Source organism: Phoenix dactylifera, chromosome 1, assembly GCF_051530095.1.
Source record: "Phoenix dactylifera cultivar Ajwa chromosome 1, Ajwa_hap1_PhDact_Kaust_v1.1, whole genome shotgun sequence".
Taxonomy (NCBI): domain Eukaryota; kingdom Viridiplantae; phylum Streptophyta; class Magnoliopsida; order Arecales; family Arecaceae; genus Phoenix; species Phoenix dactylifera.
The window spans coordinates 75453686-75474272 of NC_143190.1; the positions used below are offsets into that span (position 1 = coordinate 75453686).

General features: G+C 43.0%; 2 protein-coding genes and 1 long non-coding RNA gene across 3 annotated transcripts; 2 read left to right on the forward strand and 1 right to left on the reverse strand.

Moving 5' to 3' along the window:
• Positions 1-2079: 2079 nt before the first annotated feature.
• On the forward strand, positions 2080-2761 carry LOC103722906 (uncharacterized protein At1g15400). Its single transcript, XM_008813634.6, has one exon. The coding sequence runs from the start codon at positions 2238-2240 to the stop codon at positions 2550-2552; it is 315 nt and encodes a 104-aa protein (XP_008811856.1). The 5' UTR covers positions 2080-2237; the 3' UTR covers positions 2553-2761.
• Positions 2762-13489: 10728 nt separating this feature from the next.
• On the reverse strand, positions 13490-14519 carry LOC103722907 (uncharacterized). The gene is made up of 2 exons (XM_008813635.5): positions 14004-14519; positions 13490-13828 (listed from the first exon to the last, which is right to left on the reverse strand). Exons 1-2 carry the CDS (start codon positions 14517-14519, stop codon positions 13670-13672), a joined length of 675 nt encoding a protein of 224 aa, XP_008811857.1. The 3' UTR covers positions 13490-13669.
• An 89-nt stretch (positions 14520-14608) lies between these two features.
• On the forward strand, positions 14609-20118 carry LOC108511864 (uncharacterized). Its single transcript, XR_003382809.3, has 4 exons — positions 14609-14731; positions 14822-15255; positions 17276-17498; positions 19594-20118. It is a non-coding gene; the product is annotated as an uncharacterized LOC108511864 (long non-coding RNA).
• Positions 20119-20587: the final 469 nt, after the last annotated feature.

The following is a 20587-nucleotide window of genomic DNA, read 5'->3' on the forward strand; positions in this document are numbered from 1 at the left end:
ACCGGTTCGTGTGCAGGCATCCGGACGGAGGATGCCGCCAGCCAACGGATCGCCGCCCCGCTGCGAGGACCTGCTGTTCCTTCTCTCCGACCGCCCCGGACGGAGGACGCCGCCCGCCGACAGACCGCCGCCCCGCCGTGAGGACTAACAGTCGCTCCCTCTCCTCGACCGAAGATTGCCCCCGGGTCCAATTTCCAGCAACACTAATAACTGGGTTTCTGAGAGACTTGGAATCTCCTCGAATTCTCAAGTCTTGATATGCTAGTTATGTTTTCCCCCTTTTTTGAAGGGAAGAAATTGGAGTCTAGTGATGCTTTCATATTTGGACAAAGTCCAAGTTTACTGCTCAGGTCTTCCATGGAGTCAAAACTATCTCCTTATTTTGAAATCTTAAATTCAATTAAGGCCGAGAGCCTTTTACTTTTTTTGAGGAAAAGAACTGGGTAGAGCCCAATCCCATTCATCAAGAACGTCTGGCCTCTTTTAACATGATATACTGAAGAATATTATTCGGAAAATGCTTTGTAAAACACTCCCGTCCCGTTTTCTTTTTTCTTTTTTTTAAGCTGCTGGGGGGGAAAATGGTAATAAATCCCTTCATAAGCCACTTATCTCCGTAAATGATATAAAAAGAAACCGGTTTGGCACTCATTCAAGGTATACTAAAGGTACATGAAGCATTACTCATATTATTATTTAGTTAAGCTCGTGACTTTGTGGAACTCAAGGTTTTCACAAAGCATGCGTTCTTTTCAAATGGACTGCGGTAAAATTTTGAGCATGTTGCAATATTTTATTTTCTAGAACTTTAGTTTATTAAAAGTTTGGATAAGGTTCAAATTCTAAATCTTTTTTAGCTTTTGAAATAATCCCATATTGAATATCTTATTGCAAATAGACTTGCATTTAATAAAGCTCAATAATTCAAGGCCAAATTGGCCTTTGGGTTTTTGGGCTGAACCCCACACACCCCTGTTCGCTCAGCCTTACGACGCCTTCTTATCGGCATGCTTCTGTGGCCCCTCCACGTATATCAGATAAATATGTAAATTCAATTAAAAAGTATCTACAAAAAGATGAATTAATATGTCTCGCTTTATTATAAGTATGTATAACAACATAGAAAATATTAAGTAATTTTTTTGGAATATATTGTCATAAAAAGCTTGGCAAATCAAATAATTAAAGATTTAAAAAATGAAGTTCTAAATTCACCGAGAGCATAGATTTACCAATTAAATGTCACTAATAATGGATACCCAATCTTTGTCATTAAAGATTTCATAAAAGAGATTCGACATGATATAAATAGAGTTGATTGATGAATATATTAGAGCACTACTCTTGGAGAATATCTCCTTGTGCCTCTACGATAAATGCTCGATTCAGTGACAAAAAATTACAAAAGATTTGAGTTATACTCTTAATGGATTGAAAAAGTGTTGGAAGTCGGCAAGGCATCCCATCAAAAATATTCTTGGAGGGATAGGTAACATGATGAAGGCTGTGACTAAGATTTATTTGAGTTAACCGTAACAAGCTCTAATAAAAAAATTGAGGTACTAATACAAGGCTAGTAAGATGCGTTGCCTACTGTATTAAAATCCAATTGATTCATATTGCATGCATGATGTGTCAAATCTAAGACACAACAATCCAGTTCAAGGCCTAACTAACATTAAATGATGTTCAAGCTCATTGAATGCCTCGTTATTGAACACTATAAGCTGTCCAAAAATATCTTTTCCATGCTTTTTACTAGCTAAGATTTTTATTGCTTTCGAGTAATCCCCTTTCACCGAGCAGCAGTGAAAGGCTAATCCTGCGTGACTGAGTTTGTTTCTTTTTTCAGTTTTGTTTAGTTGCGGTACCAGACGGGCACCAAATAAAAATGCAGTTGGGTGGGCTGGGACTGGTGATGGCTTTGAGAAAGAAATAGTCCACATTGATCAGCAGATAAAAAAAATAAAAAGATACGTAAAATACAAAAGAGGGGGCCAAAAAAGTAGCGGTGTGAAACGCGTTGGTCGTCGAATGCTTCGCTTTACTCATAATGAAGAAGTTTGACCATCCTCTCCCCCTCCCACCTCCTCTTCCCTTATCTTCGTCTTATATATTGCGGAACAAAACAAACAATCCGCGGGTGGAAAGACTAATTCGCCGTCATTACTATTAATCTAGGGAGCCCTCATAATAACAGGGACTGGATAGGGAAAGAGAGGGAGGGAGGGAGGGAGATGGCAGAAGCAGGGCTACAGAGATCCAAGGAGACGTTTCGACGGTCGGGTTCGTCTGGGCTGGTGTGGGAGGATCGCTTCTTGCCCGGGGAGACGAACCATCAACAGGAGACGAACAACAAGGGCGAGGAGGGGGGCGGCGCCCGGATGGAGCGCAGCCGATCCAACGGCGCCGGGTACCGGGCGGGCCGCGTCTCGCCCGCCCTCGACCCGCCTTCCCCCCGCCTCTCCGTCTGCGGCTTCTGCGGAATCTTCGGCAATAAGCCCGCCGGCCCGGCCCACACCTCCAAGCCCAACCGCCGCCACCGGCGCTGATCTCCTCTCTTCTTCTTTTTATTTTTATTTCCCTCCCCTCTTCATAAATTTGTTGTATATGCTGTGAGATAAATGGATGGAGAACTTTGTTTGAGACTACTGAATTCTGCTGGGATAGAGAGGGCCAAGCCTGTTAGTTCAATCTTTGAATTTGAATTTGAAGAGGAGGTTTTGTTTAAAGGTTCGGATGCAGTTGTTACTTTCTTTTCCGGGTGAGTTGTTCATTTCTTCTTCTTCCTCCTTTTCTCTTCCCCTCCCTCTCTCTCCTCTCCCCCTCCCTGGCTCCCTCATGGGATAACCAGCCGTGCTGTGAGGTCTCTTCGGCCTAATATCTGATTCTTAGACTGGACGGCATGTTGGCTGACTCGATTGATGCAACGATCTGGCCTCCGTTTTTTTTTTTAAATTTTATTTTTGATAAATAAACGAAACGCATGGAGCTTGCTCTCGCTCTCTCAGTCTCCCCCTCAACATCTTGGCCGTTGCCAATCCTAGTCTGATCTTTTTTTATTCCCCGCTGCATCTAATAATGCCAAAATCAGATCCCATCCCCACTCTTTTCTGGCTCACGTCATCATCTAGAAAATTCTTTTCCAAACATAATTTATTCTTTTCCAAACATAATTTATAGAGCGGTGACGCATTGTAAATTTGCCAAGTCTATATCACCGTGATGATGCAATGCCGTCTCTCGTTCTTATCTCCTCGCATGCCCAATTGGTTTTCTGCCGCACACTAAAGTACGCGATTTCGGTGTAATCGGTCGACTGATCGGAACTGAATGGAGAGGGACAAATTTGCCCGAATCGCACAAACTGAAGTACAAATTGGAGAGGTTACAATTTCACCGGCCCTCGTCGGTTTTTTTTGCGCATCCGCTCCTTGTTTTTGGTAAAATCTCTGCGTGATCTCTACTCCTATGATCCTTAAGTACGAGCTCTTGAACGAATGATGGCGAGAAATATTTTCCAGAAAAAGATGGCTCTAGCAATACTCATCCATCTGTCCACTCAGTCCCACCTATTAAAGGTCCATGGTGCCGGTGATCAAAAAATTGAAATAAATCCATCCAGCTAGTCTTTTTGAGAAAGATCTCCGGTTGTTACAAATAATATCCGACCAAACTCGATTTATAACCTATGTGGACTAAGAGATACTGCCATAGACGAATCGTGATGCTTTCTTAGCCTGACGGCGTGTGTTTAGTCTCATATCGGTTATTTGCTGGATAGATTTTGGATACTTTTATAGGATCAAAAAACTCAAATAATACATTCTGACCATCTTTTTTTTTGGGTGAGGTCTTAAGTTGTTATAGTGCGGACACCAGTACCGGACCGCCTGTTATGTGGGGCTACGGCCGTCGCAGGAGGATGGTCCAGCCACTTTCGTTGTGGCTGAACTGATTTGATTTTATATTATTTTATTTTATGTTGGTTGAGTTTATTTACATATTGTTATTTTAGGATTTTATAGAATTATTCTATTTCTAGGAGTTTTTTGTTATTTTGTAACCCTATATATAGAGGTCCATCCATTTGATTAGGATTAATGAATGAATGATTGATAAAATGAATAGTCTCCTTTGTTCTCTTCTTCCTTCCCCTTCCTTCCCTTCTTCTCTATTTCTGCTTCCTTTCCTCCCGTTTCCGTAGCCGACCTGCATCAAACGGCCTCTTTTTTTCTTTCTTCCTTCCCTCCCTTTCCTTCTTCTCATTTCTCCTTCCTTTTCTCTGTCGTCCTGCATCAACTTTGGTATCAGAGCCCATGCTTTGCCTCTGTGCCAAAGCAACAGGCTCTGGTGTATGGTAGAGTAGCTTCCGCTTCCACATCTCTAGCTACCGCACGAGGTCTTCGTTGTACCCATTGCACTGCAAACACCGGAGCGCGTTGAAGGGCCATGCGCAACTCGCATTGCCAATAAGAGAGGGAGTCTCATCTCTCTTCTATCGTCTCTGTCCCTCGGTCCCACCGAAAGCAAGAAGAGGAACCTGCGGCCTTAGATTTTCTGTAGCAATCGTAGGGAAGACAAGTCCCCACCACTGACCGGAGCCGGTGACCAGTCACCGGCCGCTCCCGCAGTCCATGGAGATCCGCCTGCAACCGCCGACGCAAATCTCGGCATGACCTCCCGAAACCGTCGGGAGGTTTGAAGTCAGCTAACGGGTAAGGTCCAAACCTGTTAACTTTTTTTTGTTTGGGGTAACCCGGATCCGTTCCGGAGAAGGAAAAAAAAGAGAAAAAAAAGAAAAAAATAAAAGAAAAAGAGAAAGAAAAAGAGACAGCAAGTGCCTTGCACGTGTTCCGTCGCACGTGAGCCTCACATGCTCGCTTGCACGTGCCGCACGTGCCAGCTCAAAAGGAAAAAAAACTTACCTTTTATCTCCGATCGCCCTAGCACCGCCGCCGCCTCCACCGTGCCGCCCCACCTTCGCCTGCACCACATCGATGTTGCCGCCTTCCGCTGCCGCATCGCTGTCGCGCCTTGCACCGTGCTTCATCCGCCCATTGCCTCTTCTGCGCCGTCGCCCCGCCGCCAAACTCGCTGAGTCCCATCTTCATCGGCATCAAGCGTGAAGGCAGGTCGCAACCGCTATCGCCACCACCGTCCCCTACCCTATTCTGTTGCCTCCGCTCCATCTCCCTACGACCGCCGCTGCTTTCCCTTTCACCCCCCCCCCCCCCCCTTCATTCTCTCTCATGGGCCGCCTCCCCACCCCACCTCCTTCCCCACCGTTGCCCTCCCCACTGTCGCCTTCACCCCTCCCCCCCTCCTCCTCTCTTTTCCCCCACTGTCGCCCACCGTCTGCACCCATCACCTCTCACACCCCGGTCCCCTCTCACAAAACCCCAACTCCTTCACACCACCATCCCCTTCATTTTCTATCACGGGCCGCTTATCTCATCAGGCTGAGCCCGCAACCCCACCCTCGCCCGACTCTCAGATCCTAGGCACCGGGCCCAACCCAATTTCCTCCTCATGGGCCCAAGCCTGCTGGCCTGCAACTCCACTGCAAAGCCCACTTCGGCCTGCCTTCCTTCCTCCTCTCTTTGGACCACGACCCAGCAGGCAGATCCTACACGCCTACGCAACCCCCTTCCTCTTCCTCTCTCTTGCGGTCCAACCAAATTTGCGCCAATTAGGGAGCCGACTTGCTGCACTTGGGTCGTCGCCCTCTGCCGGATCAGGTTTGTTCTCTCCTAAAAATTTAGTTTGCTTACTTTAATTTGGCATCTACTAGTTGATTTGTGCTTGGTGCTACACCCCGAATATTCGAAACACACATTTTCACCCACCACACAAGACACACTAGAACCCTCCTTGTAGCCCTCTTTATTATTAATTGTAGAGCTAAACCTTTGTTGGGAGACCTACCAGGTCCGTGACATCCGACAGCCCACTGGATATCTATACTACTTGACTGCAGCTGCTTGTTGGCTTGCATCACCTACCGGTTTCCAGTTTAACATACTTATCTACTAGGGCGTAGTCTTGTATTATATTGAGCATACACATTGCATTTTTATCATCCTTGCTTGCGTTAGGACAGCCTTACATCATTATTGTCCTCCTTTGTTAGGCTAGCAAGTATTTGCATTCAGTCATCATATGCACCTTCGTAGTGGTCGTGTCATCCCACATTCCGACACCCAGTCTACCATGGATGCCCGCATCGAAGCCCTTCTGAAAACAGTTGAAGATTTAACCACTAAGTCTACCCAAACCGATGCCCACTTCGAGTCGGTTGAGTCCTCCCTACAGAGACTCATTGAAGCTAAAGATGATAGTGTCACCCACTTCCCAAGTCTAGACTTTAATGAAACCCTAGAACCCCACGGCTCTGTTCGGCAGGTCAATTTTGACAATATACCTTTATCCGGCCGTCACCATGCCTACCCTTGCCCTAGAGGATCATGCACTTTTCCTAATGTTGACCGAGGTCGCTATATCGTGGATCCTAGACACCCTCATTGACCGTGATGACGATGTGATGAAAGGCATTCGAGTTGAGGCCCCCACCTTTGATGGTCGCCTTGACCCAAAGATCTTTTTAGATTGGTTGCACGAAATGGACCACTTCTTTGAGTGGTATAATTTATCTAAAGACAAGAAGGTCCGATTTGCTAGGATGAAGCTCATTGGTCGAGCAAAACTTTTCTAGCAAAGCACCGAACAATTGCTAGCTAAAAGACATCAGCCTGCAATAACCGATTGGGTAGAGATGAAAGAGAAACTGAAAGAAAAATATCTACCCTTAGCTACCAAGATGATCTTCTCGATCGATGAAATACTTTGTGACAAGGTAATCGGTCACAGTACTTGGACCGATGTAATGTGGCAGAAAGTGAACGTATGGTCCTGAGCTGGTTTCGATGAGGTCTTAATGATGAGCTCAGGAAGGAAGGAACTCGTCCTTCGAGAAATATCCACCCTCGATCAGGCCTACACATTCGGCCAGAATTATAAGCAGGTAACCAGGTCTATATTTGCTCGACGTTTTGACCCTCGAGGGCCACCTGCCAGTGCTCTCCCTTCTGGATCCCGACTTTCGCTGGGATCCATGCCTACTAGACCTGTTTCCTCTATCCCTACCCCTAGCTGGGACACTAAGGGCAAGGGCATTCTTGGTGAAGCCCCCAAGTCGAGTTCTCGAATTCAATATTTTAAGTGCCAGGGTTTTGGACATGTCGCATCACAATGTGCGAATACATCTCTTGTCATTGAGGCACAAGACCAAGAGGGTAACTCCGGTGAAGTGGAAGAACAAATCTATGAACCAAATTTGGACGACATCCCCGACGTCAATGATGACCAGAAAGAACGACCCGACAATTTAGGATGTATTCGCACCACGACTCCACTAGTTGTGACTGACTCTACTCAATCCGCTATGAATATAGTAAGGTGTGCTCTCGCCCAACCTACAGTACCTGATGACTGGAGACGCACTTCGATCTTCCACACTTATATCAAGTGCGCAGACGAGGACTATAAGATTATCATTGATAGCGAAAGTTGTATTAACGCAATATCTTTAAACATTATTTTCCGTTTAAGCTTGACTCCCATTCCTCTGACCCAACCTTATAAGGTCTCCTAGATTGATACGTCTTCTATCTAAATCAAAGAAAGGTGTCTCGTACCAATTCAAATTCTTTCTTATACAGATACTATATGGTGTGACGTAATTCCGATAGATGTAGGTCACCTAATATTGGATGGATCTTGGCTATTCGACCTTGATGTCACCATCTATGGTCGTTCTAATTCTTATTCTTTTATATTCGAGGGCACGAGGATTAAACTTAATCCCTTGAGGCCTAAGACGCTTGACAAAGGTAAGAAGAAAAATGAGCCAATGAGCAAGGTACTCCATATCCTAAGCCCATCCGAATTTGAAAGGGAAGTCTTGAGCGATTCCACGGTGTTCGTTGTACTTGCCCTAGAAAACCATCCGAGTACGCTGAGCGAGTTACTATCTAAAGGCCATTCTATCCTTAAGAAGTTCTTGAAAGTTTTTCCTGAGGACCTCCCGGATCATCTACCACCCTTGTGTGACATACAACACACCATTGATTTGGTTCCGAGAGCTACTCTGCCTAATCTACCCCACTATCGAATGAATCCTTCTGAGCATGCTGAACTACAAAGGCAAATTAACGAGTTAATACAAAAAGGGTTTATTCGTGAAAACTTAAGTCCTTGTGCTATACTTGCCCTTCTCACTCCCAAGAAAGATGGCACATGAAAGATATGTGTCGACAGTCGGGCCATCAACCGAATCATGGTTAAATACCATTTTTCCATCCCTCGCCTCAATGATATGTTGGATATGATGGCATGCGCCACAATCTTCTCCAAAGTTGATTTAAAAAGTGGCTACCATTAAATTCGAATCTGCCCAGGTGATGAATGGAAAACGGCTTTTAAAACAAAAGATGACTGTATGAATGGTTAGTCGTGCCTTTTGGCCTCTTGAATGCTCCTAGTACTTTTATGCGGGTGATGACATAAGTACTGCGACCTTTCATGGGCAAATTTTTAGTCGTGTACTTTGATGACATCCTCATCTACAGCCAATCAAGGGAGCACCACTTTGTTCATTTGCGACAAGTATGCACCGTCCTACGAGATACAAAATTGTATGCTAACCTTAAGAAGTGTTCATTTTTCACTTCTCATGTCAACTTTTTGGGTTACATTATCTCATCGGAGGGCTTGTCTGCTGACCCTGATAAGGTCACTGCAATAGTCAAATGGCCCGAGCCCAAAACCCTCAGTGAGGTTCGCAGTTTTCATGGGCTGGCCACTTTCTACCGTCGCTTCATTTAGAGGTTGAGCACACTTATGTCCCCTATTACTGATTGCCTCAAAAAGGGCGATTTCTATTGGACTAGTGTTGTTGCTAAAGCATTTCCTGATGTCAAGAAGATGATGATGGAGCGCCAGTTATGTGCCTGCCCGACTTCAATAAGGCTTTTGAAGTGGAGTGTGATGCATCCGGCCTAGGTATAGGTGGAGTGCTTAGCAAGAACACCATCCCGTAGCTTACTTTAGTGAGAAGTTAAATGAGGCTAAGCAGAAATATTCCACCTATGATAAGGAATTTTATGTTGTCGTCCAGGCTCTCTAGTATTGGCGTCATTATCTGCTGCCCAATGAATTCGTCCTTTACTCTGATCATGAAACTCTTCACTACTTTAATTTCCAAAAGAAATTGAACTCTAGGCATGCCAAATGGGCTGCATTCCTCCAAGAATACACTTTTATCCTCAAACACACATCAGGTACCTCTAACACTACTGCTAATGCACCAAGCCGTCGAGTAACCCTACTCTCGACCATGTCTGTGCATGTCACGTGCTTCTACAGTCTCATACAGGACTACTTTTCTTGCTCTGATTTTGGGAAACTCTACAATGCCCTCGCTGATGGGTGAAGACCCTCGCTCGATGGGTTTCACTTTCAAGATGGTTATTTGTTTAAGGCGGCTAAGCTCTGTATCCCACGGATATCGGTAAGAGATTTCTTGGTGTGGAAAGTACATACCGGTGGCCTTTTCAGGCACTTCGGACGGGATAAGACCATCGAAGAGGTGGAACGTCAATTCTTCTGGTCTAGCCTCAAACGGGATGTTGCTAAAATCATTGCCCAATATCAAACTTGCCAATTGGCCAAACACCGAAAACAGAACACTGACTTATATACCCCTTTATCGGTACCCGATCATCCTTGGCATGAATTAATTTAGACTTTGTGCTTGGTCTTCCCCATACTGTTAGAAAACATGATTCCATTCTTATCGTCGTGGATCGTTTTTCCAAAATGGCCCACTTTATTTCTTATTTCAAAACCTCGGATGCCTTCAAAATGGCCAAACTCTTCTTTGATGAGATTGTCAAGCTCTATGGCTTTCCTAAAACCATCATGTCCGACCAGGATATACGCTTCATAAGTTACTTCTAAAAAATTTTGTGGCACTCGGTTGGTATGAAACTCAAATTTTCCACTGTTTATCATCCACAAACTGAAGGTCAAACAGAAGTAATCAACAGAAGTCTTGGTAATCTCTTACGGTGCCTTCTGGGCGAACATCCTCGTAATTGGGACTCAGTTCTTTCTGTCGCATAGTTTGCATATAATAATTCGGTCGATAGGTCCATAGGTATGAGTCCATTTGAGGTCGTGCATGGTTACAAAGCTAGAAAACCTTTAGGGCTCGTTTGGTTCGCGGGAAGCATTTTTCCTCCTAGGAATATGATTCCTGAGAAACAAATTCCTATGAAGAGGATGCCTAGGAAAGTACTTTTGGCATGTTTGGTTGACCATGGAAAAGTGACAAATTTTCAAAGTGCTTATGTTTGGTTAGCCATCCACTTTTCTGGGAAGTTATGTATAATTTCTATTATGCCCTTAACAAAAATTAGGTATTTAATGCCTCTTTAATGCTTCTTTAATGCTAAAAGGCCTTTTTGGAAAAAAATAAAAATAAAGTGATTTCCGCCTCATGGAAAAGTAACTTTTCCATGTTTCTCATGGGAAAGACTTTTCCATAAAATGTGAAAATCATATTTTCATGGGAATACAACTTTCCTATCTCCCTTCTTTAAAAACTCCAACCAAACAAGAGGCGTCTCATTACTTTTTCGTTGACCACACTTTCTCCCCTTCTTTTTCTGTGAACCAAACGAGCCCTTAGATCTTTTACCCATGTTACCACATGTTAGGATTTCTGAGTCTGCACATGCATTTGCTCAACACATTCATGAGTTACATCAGAAAATTCAAAAGTACATCCATGCCAGTAATGCTTAATATAAACTATAAGCTGATTCCCATAGGCGAGATAAAATATTCCAACCTGGAGACTATGTTATGGTATGTATTTGGCCGGAGCGGTTTCCGCATGGGACCATTAAGAAACTGTAGGCTCGTAGTGATGGGCCATTTCGGGTATTGCACCGGGTGGGCACGAATACCTATGTTATTGACCTTCCGTCTGATTTTGGTATCAGCTCTATTTTTAATATTGAAGATCTGGTTGCTTATTAGGGTCCAACATCCATCCCTGATGACCCTTTTGTTGAGCCCTCTCTTGAGCCCACTGTTTCCTCCATCACTGATCCCTTACCATCCACGCTTCCTTTGCTTCCTTTTCCGAGCAAACCATTTTATCTAGTGATGGGAGCATTCAGCGTTTCTTGGTTCGTTGGCGTGGACGACCGGAATCAGATTCGACTTGGATTATACGGGAGGAGCTCCAACATATTGATCTGAACCTTTTGGAGTATTACCAGAGCTGCACTGCACCGCCTTCATTGAGGTCGACTTCTTCGCACCCGAGGGGAGTTGGTGCGGACACCAATACCAGACCGCCTGTTACGTGGGGCTATAGCCGTCACAGGAGGATGGTCCAGCCACTTTCATTATGGCTGGACTGATTTGATTTTATATTACTTTATTTTATATTGGTTGGATTTATTTGTATATTGTTATTTTAGAATTTTATGGGATTATTCTATTTGTAGGGGTCTTTTGTTATTTTGTAACCCTATATATAGGGGCCCATCCATTTGATTAGGATTAATGAATGAAAGATTGATAAAATGAATAGCCTCCTTTCTTCTCTTCTTCCTTCCCCTCCCTTCCCTTCTTCTCTATTTCTCCTTCCTTTCCTCCCGTTTACGTAACCGACCTGCATCAAACAGCCTCCTTTCTTCTCTTCTTCCTTCCCCTCCCTTTCCTTCTTTCTCTATTTCTCCTTCCTTTTCTCTGTCGTCCTGCATCATGTTATACTGTGTACTAACTTATCATGTATTTTATTTTTAACAAAGAGAGATAATCCGTGATTTGAACAGAAAAGTGTCATTATGGCCGCTATTTTCTCGTGATGCCCACTTGCACCTAAAATTGAAGTTGTGTCATATTTTTCATGAACTCGATCGAACAAAAGGAAAATGCTTGGATAGAGTTATGAGACAATCAAGTGTTTTACATCCCAACATGCAACATGATGTATTTTGCATTTGCTACATATCTAGGGAAATGGAGGATTTATAGGACTTTGATATGTTTGTTAGTAGGGGTGGCAACTGGATCAGATGGGGCATAAACGGGTCGGCTCAGATGCAGGTCGGATCAAAAAATCATAAATCTGAATCTGACCTATTTATTAAACAGGTCAGAAATTATAACTTGAACCCGACCTGTTTATTAAACAGATAATCCGATCCGACCCATTTAACCTATTTAATAAATAGGTAATCTGTTTAAAATAGTTCCTTCTTGACCTATTTAAACAGCTAACTCGACCCCCTCCCCTCCCCGTTCTCCCTTGACCCATCTCCTCTAAAACCTCGTTCCTCACCCTTTCAGCTCCAAAGATGCCGCATTTTCCACTTCATCCACCTCCCCCTCCGTCCGCAACCCATCTCCCAGAAGCCCTGCCTCGGAAGGTCCCACGACCTCAACCACGGGAAGCCCTAGGCTGTCGACCCTCGCGTCTCCCTCCGCGGCCACCACTCCCTCCTTTGCTCCTCTGACAACCTCTTGGATCTCGATGAAATTCTCTGACCCTTGGCACCCTCCTCCGACCCCGACGCTGGCGGCACTGTCGTCGTCGTCGAATCCCTCCTCACTGACCTCCTCGGCATCATCGAAGGCCTGGTGTCTCCGGATCTTCTATTTCTCCTTCTTCATCCCATCCTCCTCTCAAAACCCAGGGAGATCCCATATCTTCTCTTCCTTTGTTTCGCTCGTTTGTTCGCCGAATCTAAGAGGACCGAGATCAAATCCCACGAAAAGGTCAGATCTTAGGAGACGAGAGTGCTAGCAATCGGCAGAGGGAGGCAATGGCCGGCTCCGGTCTTCGACAGAGGGGCGACGGCCGGAGGGAGACCTTTGGCGGCTCGGCAGCCGAGGGAAGAGAGGGAGAGATGGAGGAGGGAAAGAGGGAAAGAGCTTGGGGGCTCTAGGGTTTCTCTTCTTTTAGTTAGGTTTTCATCTGGTGATCTTCCGCTCCCAGCCATTGGATCTTGGAATCATTAGCCTCCATCTGTTTTATTTGGGATAAAATTAGGCCCAATAAGGCCCATATATTAAACAGTTATACGGGTTAAAGGGTCAGACATCTAAAACATGTATCCGCCCCAATTAATAAACGAGTTAAACGAGTCAACCTATTTACGATCTAAACCTGTTTAGGCCAAACCCAAACCTATTTATAGCGGGTCGAACACCGGTCGAGTTGGCGGGTTGGATCATATTTTGCCACCTCTATTTATTAGGTATCTGACCCTATCTTCTATCTGCTCTCAGAATTTCGTAAGAGCCAAGCGATTATAATAATCTCAGCCGGTGACAATAAGTTTTATTCCCAACATTTTTTTCAATTTTTAAATTAGTTGTTTCCAATCAATTAGTGTCATACACGTGCTGGACCTGACAATGTTTGTCATATATCTGAAATTAAGAAGATCGAGCAGCTCTGATCTTCTTTACCGTCTCTTACACTTCTCAAAAAAAAAAAAGGATAAAAAGAAAGGATTTTCTCAAGGGGAGCGAGAGAGAGAGAGAGAGCGATAAACATCTATGGGCGAACTTCGTACAAATTGATCTAAGATGTGGATACCTGTCGGATCCTGGTCTTGAACAACAATACGAGGATCTTTTCAATAGAAAAATAAAGAAAGCAGCCGGTCGAGTGAGTCACGAACGACCCGAAGCTCGTCCCTACTATGCAATGCCATGTCGGCCCATACACCTTATCAAATTCCTGTTACCAGAGAAGCACAGATCAGATTCCAGTTTGAGCACTGAATGAAATTGGAAAGCATAGAAATGGAATATATATATCGCCTTTTATCATGATCTGCTGCCACAATTAATTTACTAAAAATCAAAACGAGGAAGAGATGTAGAATTTGGAATATATGTATATATGTATGCACCTTCTTCATGTCATGGGCCATCTGCCTGGAGCTGAAACTGTCCTGGCTGTCATGGGCCCGCCTGGCGCATCGAAAGGCATGCAGTTGCATGAACACCGGCATGTCGGCTGCCATCGCCTTCACCCGGAGCGACGCTGCTGCTGCTTCTTCTCGGTCTACATTCATCATCTCGACATGCGGCAAAGACTTCCTCCCCGGTACCAACTTTGCGGTGCTCCCGGACCCCTCGGGAGTATGATGAAGCCGCGGCATCCCGCGGCCATCATCGCGGATCTGGACGGCTCTCGATGCTTTGGCCTCGATATTGCCGATCAGTTCTGGGCCTTCTGGCACGCCTTCCCCGCCGACGCTGCGTTGGCTGCTGGAACTGGATTCTCTCTCAGGCCCGTCAATGGTTCCCATAGCGATCCGGATCGATCTACAAGGAGATATGAGGGGTGGGAGTCTCGAATCTCTCGCGGTGGAGACCGCTAGATTAAATGGGGCACAAAGAGAGAGAGAGAGGAGAAAGGCCATGTGAGCTCGCCTAATCCCAAGGAATACTAAATACGTGGGCTCAGGCCGGTGGAGATCTTCTTTTTGTTTCCATTACCGGTCCACCGTCTATTTTAGCATGCAATGATTGGAGTTGGTGAAAGAAATAGACGCGGGTTCGGAAAGATAAAAATAATAGAGAAGGAAAGAAAAGAAAAGAAAAGGAAAAAGGTGGTAGGATGCACATGCATTAGGTATGCAGAGGCCAGATTCAGATAATAAAAAATCAAGGATCTCGTTCGTTCTGAATTTTATGATTAGGTTGCTTCTTTCGATTATTGCAGGTCGTATTATTGATATTCGAACGAGGAAAGCAGGAGGAGAAGCAAGATCTTCCGATGGCTTATTTTTATTGCCCTCAATTACCCTGGCTATCCTTTCTCCGTTTTGCTTTCATTATTTTAATGGAAGCTGTTTGAATTCTTTCAAACTTATTTTCCCCTTAATCTTTTTCTGCACATCATCGTCTCTCCACAACGTCGACCGCCGTTACTTGTTATAACCGCCTTTGGGTTGCGGCCATGGCACTGCTATTCTCTTGGCAGAGAGGACAGGGAAAGACACAGAGAGAGAAGTAGGGCGGCCAAGAAAGAGAGAAAAGAAAGGAAGAAGGATATCAGCGAATACGGGATCGGTGGCTGGTTCCCGCCAGAGGAACGAGTTCGTCATGATTCTCCGCGATTCTGCTGCCGCAAGAGGTGGAGATGCCGTCGTCGGGGTGCGTCATTATTTTCAATCTCTTTCTCTCTCATCCTCGCCCATATCCCATGCTTGTTCTTCATTTCCTTGTCAAAAAGTGAAAATAGAGAAGAATCGATGCCCGTTCATTCAAATCAGATCGTTGAGCTGGAATTTCAAGATTTCGATTTGTCTCTTCTCTTCTTGTTCTCGGTTTTTCTTCGGCTAGAAAATGGAATTGCCGGTGGGTGGATGGTTTTTATTTTTATCTATTTTCCTTTCCTCTTCCTTTCTCAAGGACAAATGTTTTCTTTTCTTGTCGTGGATTTGACCTCGAATTTGACCCCTTTTTATAATAGTTGGGTCGTGGGTATCGATTAGATTGCTCAGATTGATCGAATTCCTTCTCTTTTCTATCGTTTGCTTTTTCTTTATAGATAAGCCGGAATTCTTGGATCTTTTGTCAGCATTGGTTGGATTTGTTGAATTCCTGCTTTCTTGTGACTGAGCTGAAAATAATTATTGCGCCAAGGGTTGAAAGGAAGTCATGTCTTTAGACTCGTCTTGTCTGCGGCCCGAGATTTTTTTTTTTTTTTTTTGACAGATTCATTCTGTGGTGTTTTATTGGATATTCTTCTGTTTGCAGTGAGAGTGGTTGAGAGCTCGGATTTCGGGTTGCTGCCTTTAGGCGGTAAATCTGTCTTTTTCTGCACTTCAATTGTTGATTTTTCATTGGCCCTCCTTTCAGGTTTCTAAAGTTAATCATTATGCTCATGCGATCGACCGATGGGACTGAATGGACCGCTGAGATCAGGAGGAATCCTGATATGAACAACGCTCCCATCTCCCTCTCTGCTTTGTTCCTTTTCCTTTGTTGGCAGAGCTCGAATCTTTAGCAACTTTTTTTCTTAACAAATTTCTTCTCCTCTTTTACCTGTGGCTATCCAATATTGATATTCTTTGATCTTCTTGAATTCTATCATCAATGCCATACAGTTGCTGTCTTTAGTTAAATCTGCCTTTTCCTTCACTCTAATTTTTGATTTTCATTGGCCCTCGTCATGTTTGGAACGAGAATTTGGTAAACCTGTGATCATTGAGGCTTTTCGCTGAGCTTTCTTGTAGTTGTTGAATTCTTCTTCCTTGTGTGTTGCGATCCTGTATTATTCGGCATTGCCTCTTTCTCTGATCATTGTCCTTATCTTTTATATTTTATCTTTTGTCTAAGTTTGTGAAATTGTTTAACTGCAAGCATGCCAAATGTCACAAAACATGACACTGTTGCATCAAGTCCTTGAAGCATGAGTTCAAATGATGGAATAGTGTTGGCTGTTTTGCCGAAGATAATGGTTTTATTCGAAACCAACCATCCCAAGTCGCTTTTAATCTGCAGGCATTCTCCTGAAGTTTCTCGCAATTGGTGTGCTGTTGCCTTTATGTCTGTTTGCTTTCTCTTATAGCTGAAACTTGGATGTTCCTGTTTCTGTTGGATCTTGGTGTTGTTTCATAAAAGTCTAATTTTCGTAGTCATCCATTGTCATCTTCCTCCTCTTTCTTTTCAACTAGTATGTCTAAGCAATGTTTTCATAAATATCATATTGTGCAATCATCATGTTTCATGGGAATGTATTTGGGAAGAATTCTTATCCCTTCTTGGAATTCATTGATCTTATATTAATTTCGGTTGGAAATTCAACCCAAGCCCCTGAAAAAACAGAGTTGTGAAGTCTGTGAAATGTGTGGTGACACTGTGGGGGGATACAGCCACAGGCGATGTCTTTGTTGCTCGTAATGAGTGCACTTTCCTGGTTTACGGGCCTTGTTATGAATATGAGTGGAAAGGGGGGAATCAGTATTGTCCTCAATGCAAGACTGAGCGCAAGAGAAAAAGGAATGCCTTTTTCTAAATTGGTCTATATCCCTTCGATTTGCATCAACATTGTATGAACATTCTATGCAACTTTTTACGCATAACCGAAGTCAAAGTAGATGAGACATGGACATGCCTTCTTGTGCTGGTTTTGTGAACCCTGCTATATGATTAAAATTTGACTTTTCAGGGAGGCCTCGAGTTTAGAGAAATGAAGAAGAGGATGTTGTTGGTGACTAGGACAACGAGTTTAACTACAACAAGGAAATGTTGCATCAAAAAAACTACAACAAGGAAATGGCAAGGCAGTGCACCATTGGCAGCATCAGGGGCAGAGTGAAGATGCTGAATTATTTTCTTCTTATAGACATGAAGAGCAGCACCGAATTCCTTGTCTTACCAATGGGCTGCCGGTAGGATACTGTTACTATGGATTTAGTATTGTGGCTTTACTGATGTCATCTAAACTGGGTGTTTTCACGTTGTCTTTAAGAATTTAAGTTCTTGCATTTGATGCTTTTAGATTTTCATATTTGATTTTGAAATACCAAATGAGTCAGTATAATATTAACTAATCATGTGTACAACTGGAAATGTAGGTTTTGCCGATCGTATGCACTTTTGGAATAGCAATTAAGGCTGAATTGGTCTAAGATTCGCTGATCATATGCCTAGTTAAGTCAAGACACTAGGAATTCATTCTGAATGATTCAATCTAAGATTCATGAATCATATGCATGATTGGTGATGACGATTAAGGCTGACTTAGGATGGATCAATCGCTAGTCCTTTCATACTTTTAAGTGCTAGTTGCTACCATTTTTTCCTAATTCACATTTACATTTTCATTTTCTGCATATCAATGGTATTATAATCTCTCTCTCTCTCTTCCCCTCCACCCCCCCCCCCCCCCCCCCCCCCTCAATGGTATCAATGGTATTATATTTTTGTGCTGAACAATAGTGTCCTCAGAATACCAGATATGTGCCAAACCAAAATGAAGAAGACACTGACATGGTTCAAGCTAGGTATAGCGAAACAGTTGTAATAGGAGAACAGCAGTCACTTCAGCAATCTCTGGACATATAAGACAAGTTCTTAAAGAATGTGCCTGCATCACTCTCCTGTTTTCTTTTCACAGAGCTGATGATGGTCATCAACCTTTGAACCACAGTGCCTATTCCTTCAAGTTCCAACCAACTCAACCTTTACCGAGTAGTAATCATATTCCAACTTATTATCCTAGGTTTCTTCTTTTGGTATCATATTACTCATCCAGATGCCTACCCACTGTCATCTGTCATCTGTGAGATCTCATTTGTTTCGTCTTGGCTTCTAGATCAATTTCCTAAATGGCATCCAATCAAACTTGAGACATACCTTGACAGGCACGCACTAAGGTTAATTATCTTAGGTTCCTTTAATAGGACATGTCATGCCTTTTTTGTTCTGGAAATTATATTGTACCAAAATAATCATGAGTCATCTTACTGATAGATATGAGAGGGAAGGAGAACCTTCTCAGTTAGTCCCGATTGATAGTTTTGTCAGTAGAATTGATCTCCTCAAAGAGCCTCCTTTAGTAACTGCCAACACTGTATTTTCCATTCTTGCTGTGGATTAACTTGTTGACAAAGTTTCATCTATGTATCTGATGATGGTTCAGCAATGTTGACATTTAAAGCTGTATCAGAGAATGCAGAATTTGCTAGGAAGTGGGTTTTGTTTCTGCAAGAAACAACAATATAGAACCCAGGGCTCCTGTGTTTTACTTTGCTCAAAAAATAGATTACTTGAAGGACAATATTCAATCTTCTTTTGTCAAAAAACGCTGGGCAAGATATCAAGCAAAAGGACACTGGGCAATGCAAGATAGCACTCCTTGGCCTGGAAATAATCCAAGAGATCATCCTGACATTATTCAGGTGTCAGCACCATTCCCATACACCTTTTGTTATCATTTCATGTTTCATTTATCTTCATTCTCTTGCCCTTTCATTGTCAAAACAAAAGCTGTTTTTATGGCGTTGGTGGATGGCTTGATAAAGATTGTAATGAGCCACATTGACTTCTGTACTTTTCCTATGAGAAGTGAACAGGCTTTGGGCATCAGAAAAAGCTGGTGCAATGAATGCTCTGATTTGTATCTTGCATCCATTATATGCTTATATAGTTACATAAATTCTGGCATACTTTTATGGCATTCAGTGGCATCTTGTGCTGTTCAGATTTCTGTATCTTCTGCCCTAGCCAATGGTGCTTTTAAACATGGATTAGGATATTAGTTCAGCAACAGCAAAGCTTTTCGGGAAGCAATGTGTTTCATGGTGGTTCCTGCCCTTGGAAAGAAGACATGCTATGTTCAGTTTCCACAATGACTTGACAGCATAGATTTGCATGATTGATATGCCAATCAAACTATTTTCTTTCTCGATGTATCATATTTTCTTGTTAGTATTATCAAGTTGATATGTCGAACTGTTTAATTATAAATATTTTGTTTTGCAGATCAACTTGAAAGGTCTGAATGGCATCCAGGGTCCTGTCTATGTGGGGACAGGATGCTGCTTTAGGAGACATGCCTTATGCGGTATAAGCCTGTCGCGAATGAGTCTGACTTAGAAGCCGATGGTGTTGAAAGTTGCTGCAGTTCAAGAGAGAAGGGAAAGAATGGGAATAAGAGTTATGTTTACAAAAAAAGGGGCCGTCAAGAGAACTGAATCCACCATTCCCATCTTCAATATTGAAGACACTGAAGAGGGTGTAGAATGTATCAACTTTATTTCTTGGAAGGAACTAAAACAGAATTTTCTGCATTTGATTATTATCCATGGCCATGCCAAATGTCATCTGTTTTTCTTTTGAAGAACAATATGGATGAATGAGGCCTCCCTGAGGATATGAATATTTTCTAATCTAGGATATAGCTGAAATCAACAAACTGCTGTCAAAGTTGTATGCTTTGTTTTTTACATATATCAGTATTTTTTATTTTTTTTATGTACTTCACAGAAATATATACAACTTAAGATATCGCAGGCATGATTTTTGGTTGATTCTTAGGTAAAGAATTTAGTCTTTTAGGTGAAAAAATTCAGGATAGCTTTATGTATGATTTCTGAGACTCGCAATTTGGTTGTCACACGGGTACCTACACCAAGTTATACATTTTATTAACGCATACAAATGAAAACTGTTATAATTCCTAGAAATTTATCTGGGACTGAACCATTAAAAAAAAAAAATTGTGTTCTAGATAGCTTTATTGGAGCAATATTAATACAAAACTTACTGCTTATATCATGATTATACATTTCAGTTTGTTAATTCCTACTGCAGTTTGAGATACGCTTACTTTTTCTGAAAAGTAATCTAAATATGTTATATAGGTTTCTATCTCTGAGAAGACACATAGACTCTATAAATTTTGCTGCCTGTTCAAGCAAAGATTGATGGTCATGTGATGTTCACCATATTTTTTTTGTTGTTCGCTGCAATGTTG

Excerpts from the sequence above, each read along its gene's own strand:
- LOC103722906 (XM_008813634.6), top strand. The coding sequence starts at position 2,238 with ATGGCAGAAGCAGGGCTACAGAGATCCAAGGAGACGTTTCGACGGTCG.
- LOC103722907 (XM_008813635.5), bottom strand. The coding sequence starts at position 14,519 with ATGGCCTTTCTCCTCTCTCTCTCTCTTTGTGCCCCATTTAATCTAGCG. Across the intron at positions 13,829-14,003 it reads TGGCCCATGACATGAAGAAG|GAATTTGATAAGGTGTATGG; the intron begins GTGCATACATAT and ends CTCTGGTAACAG.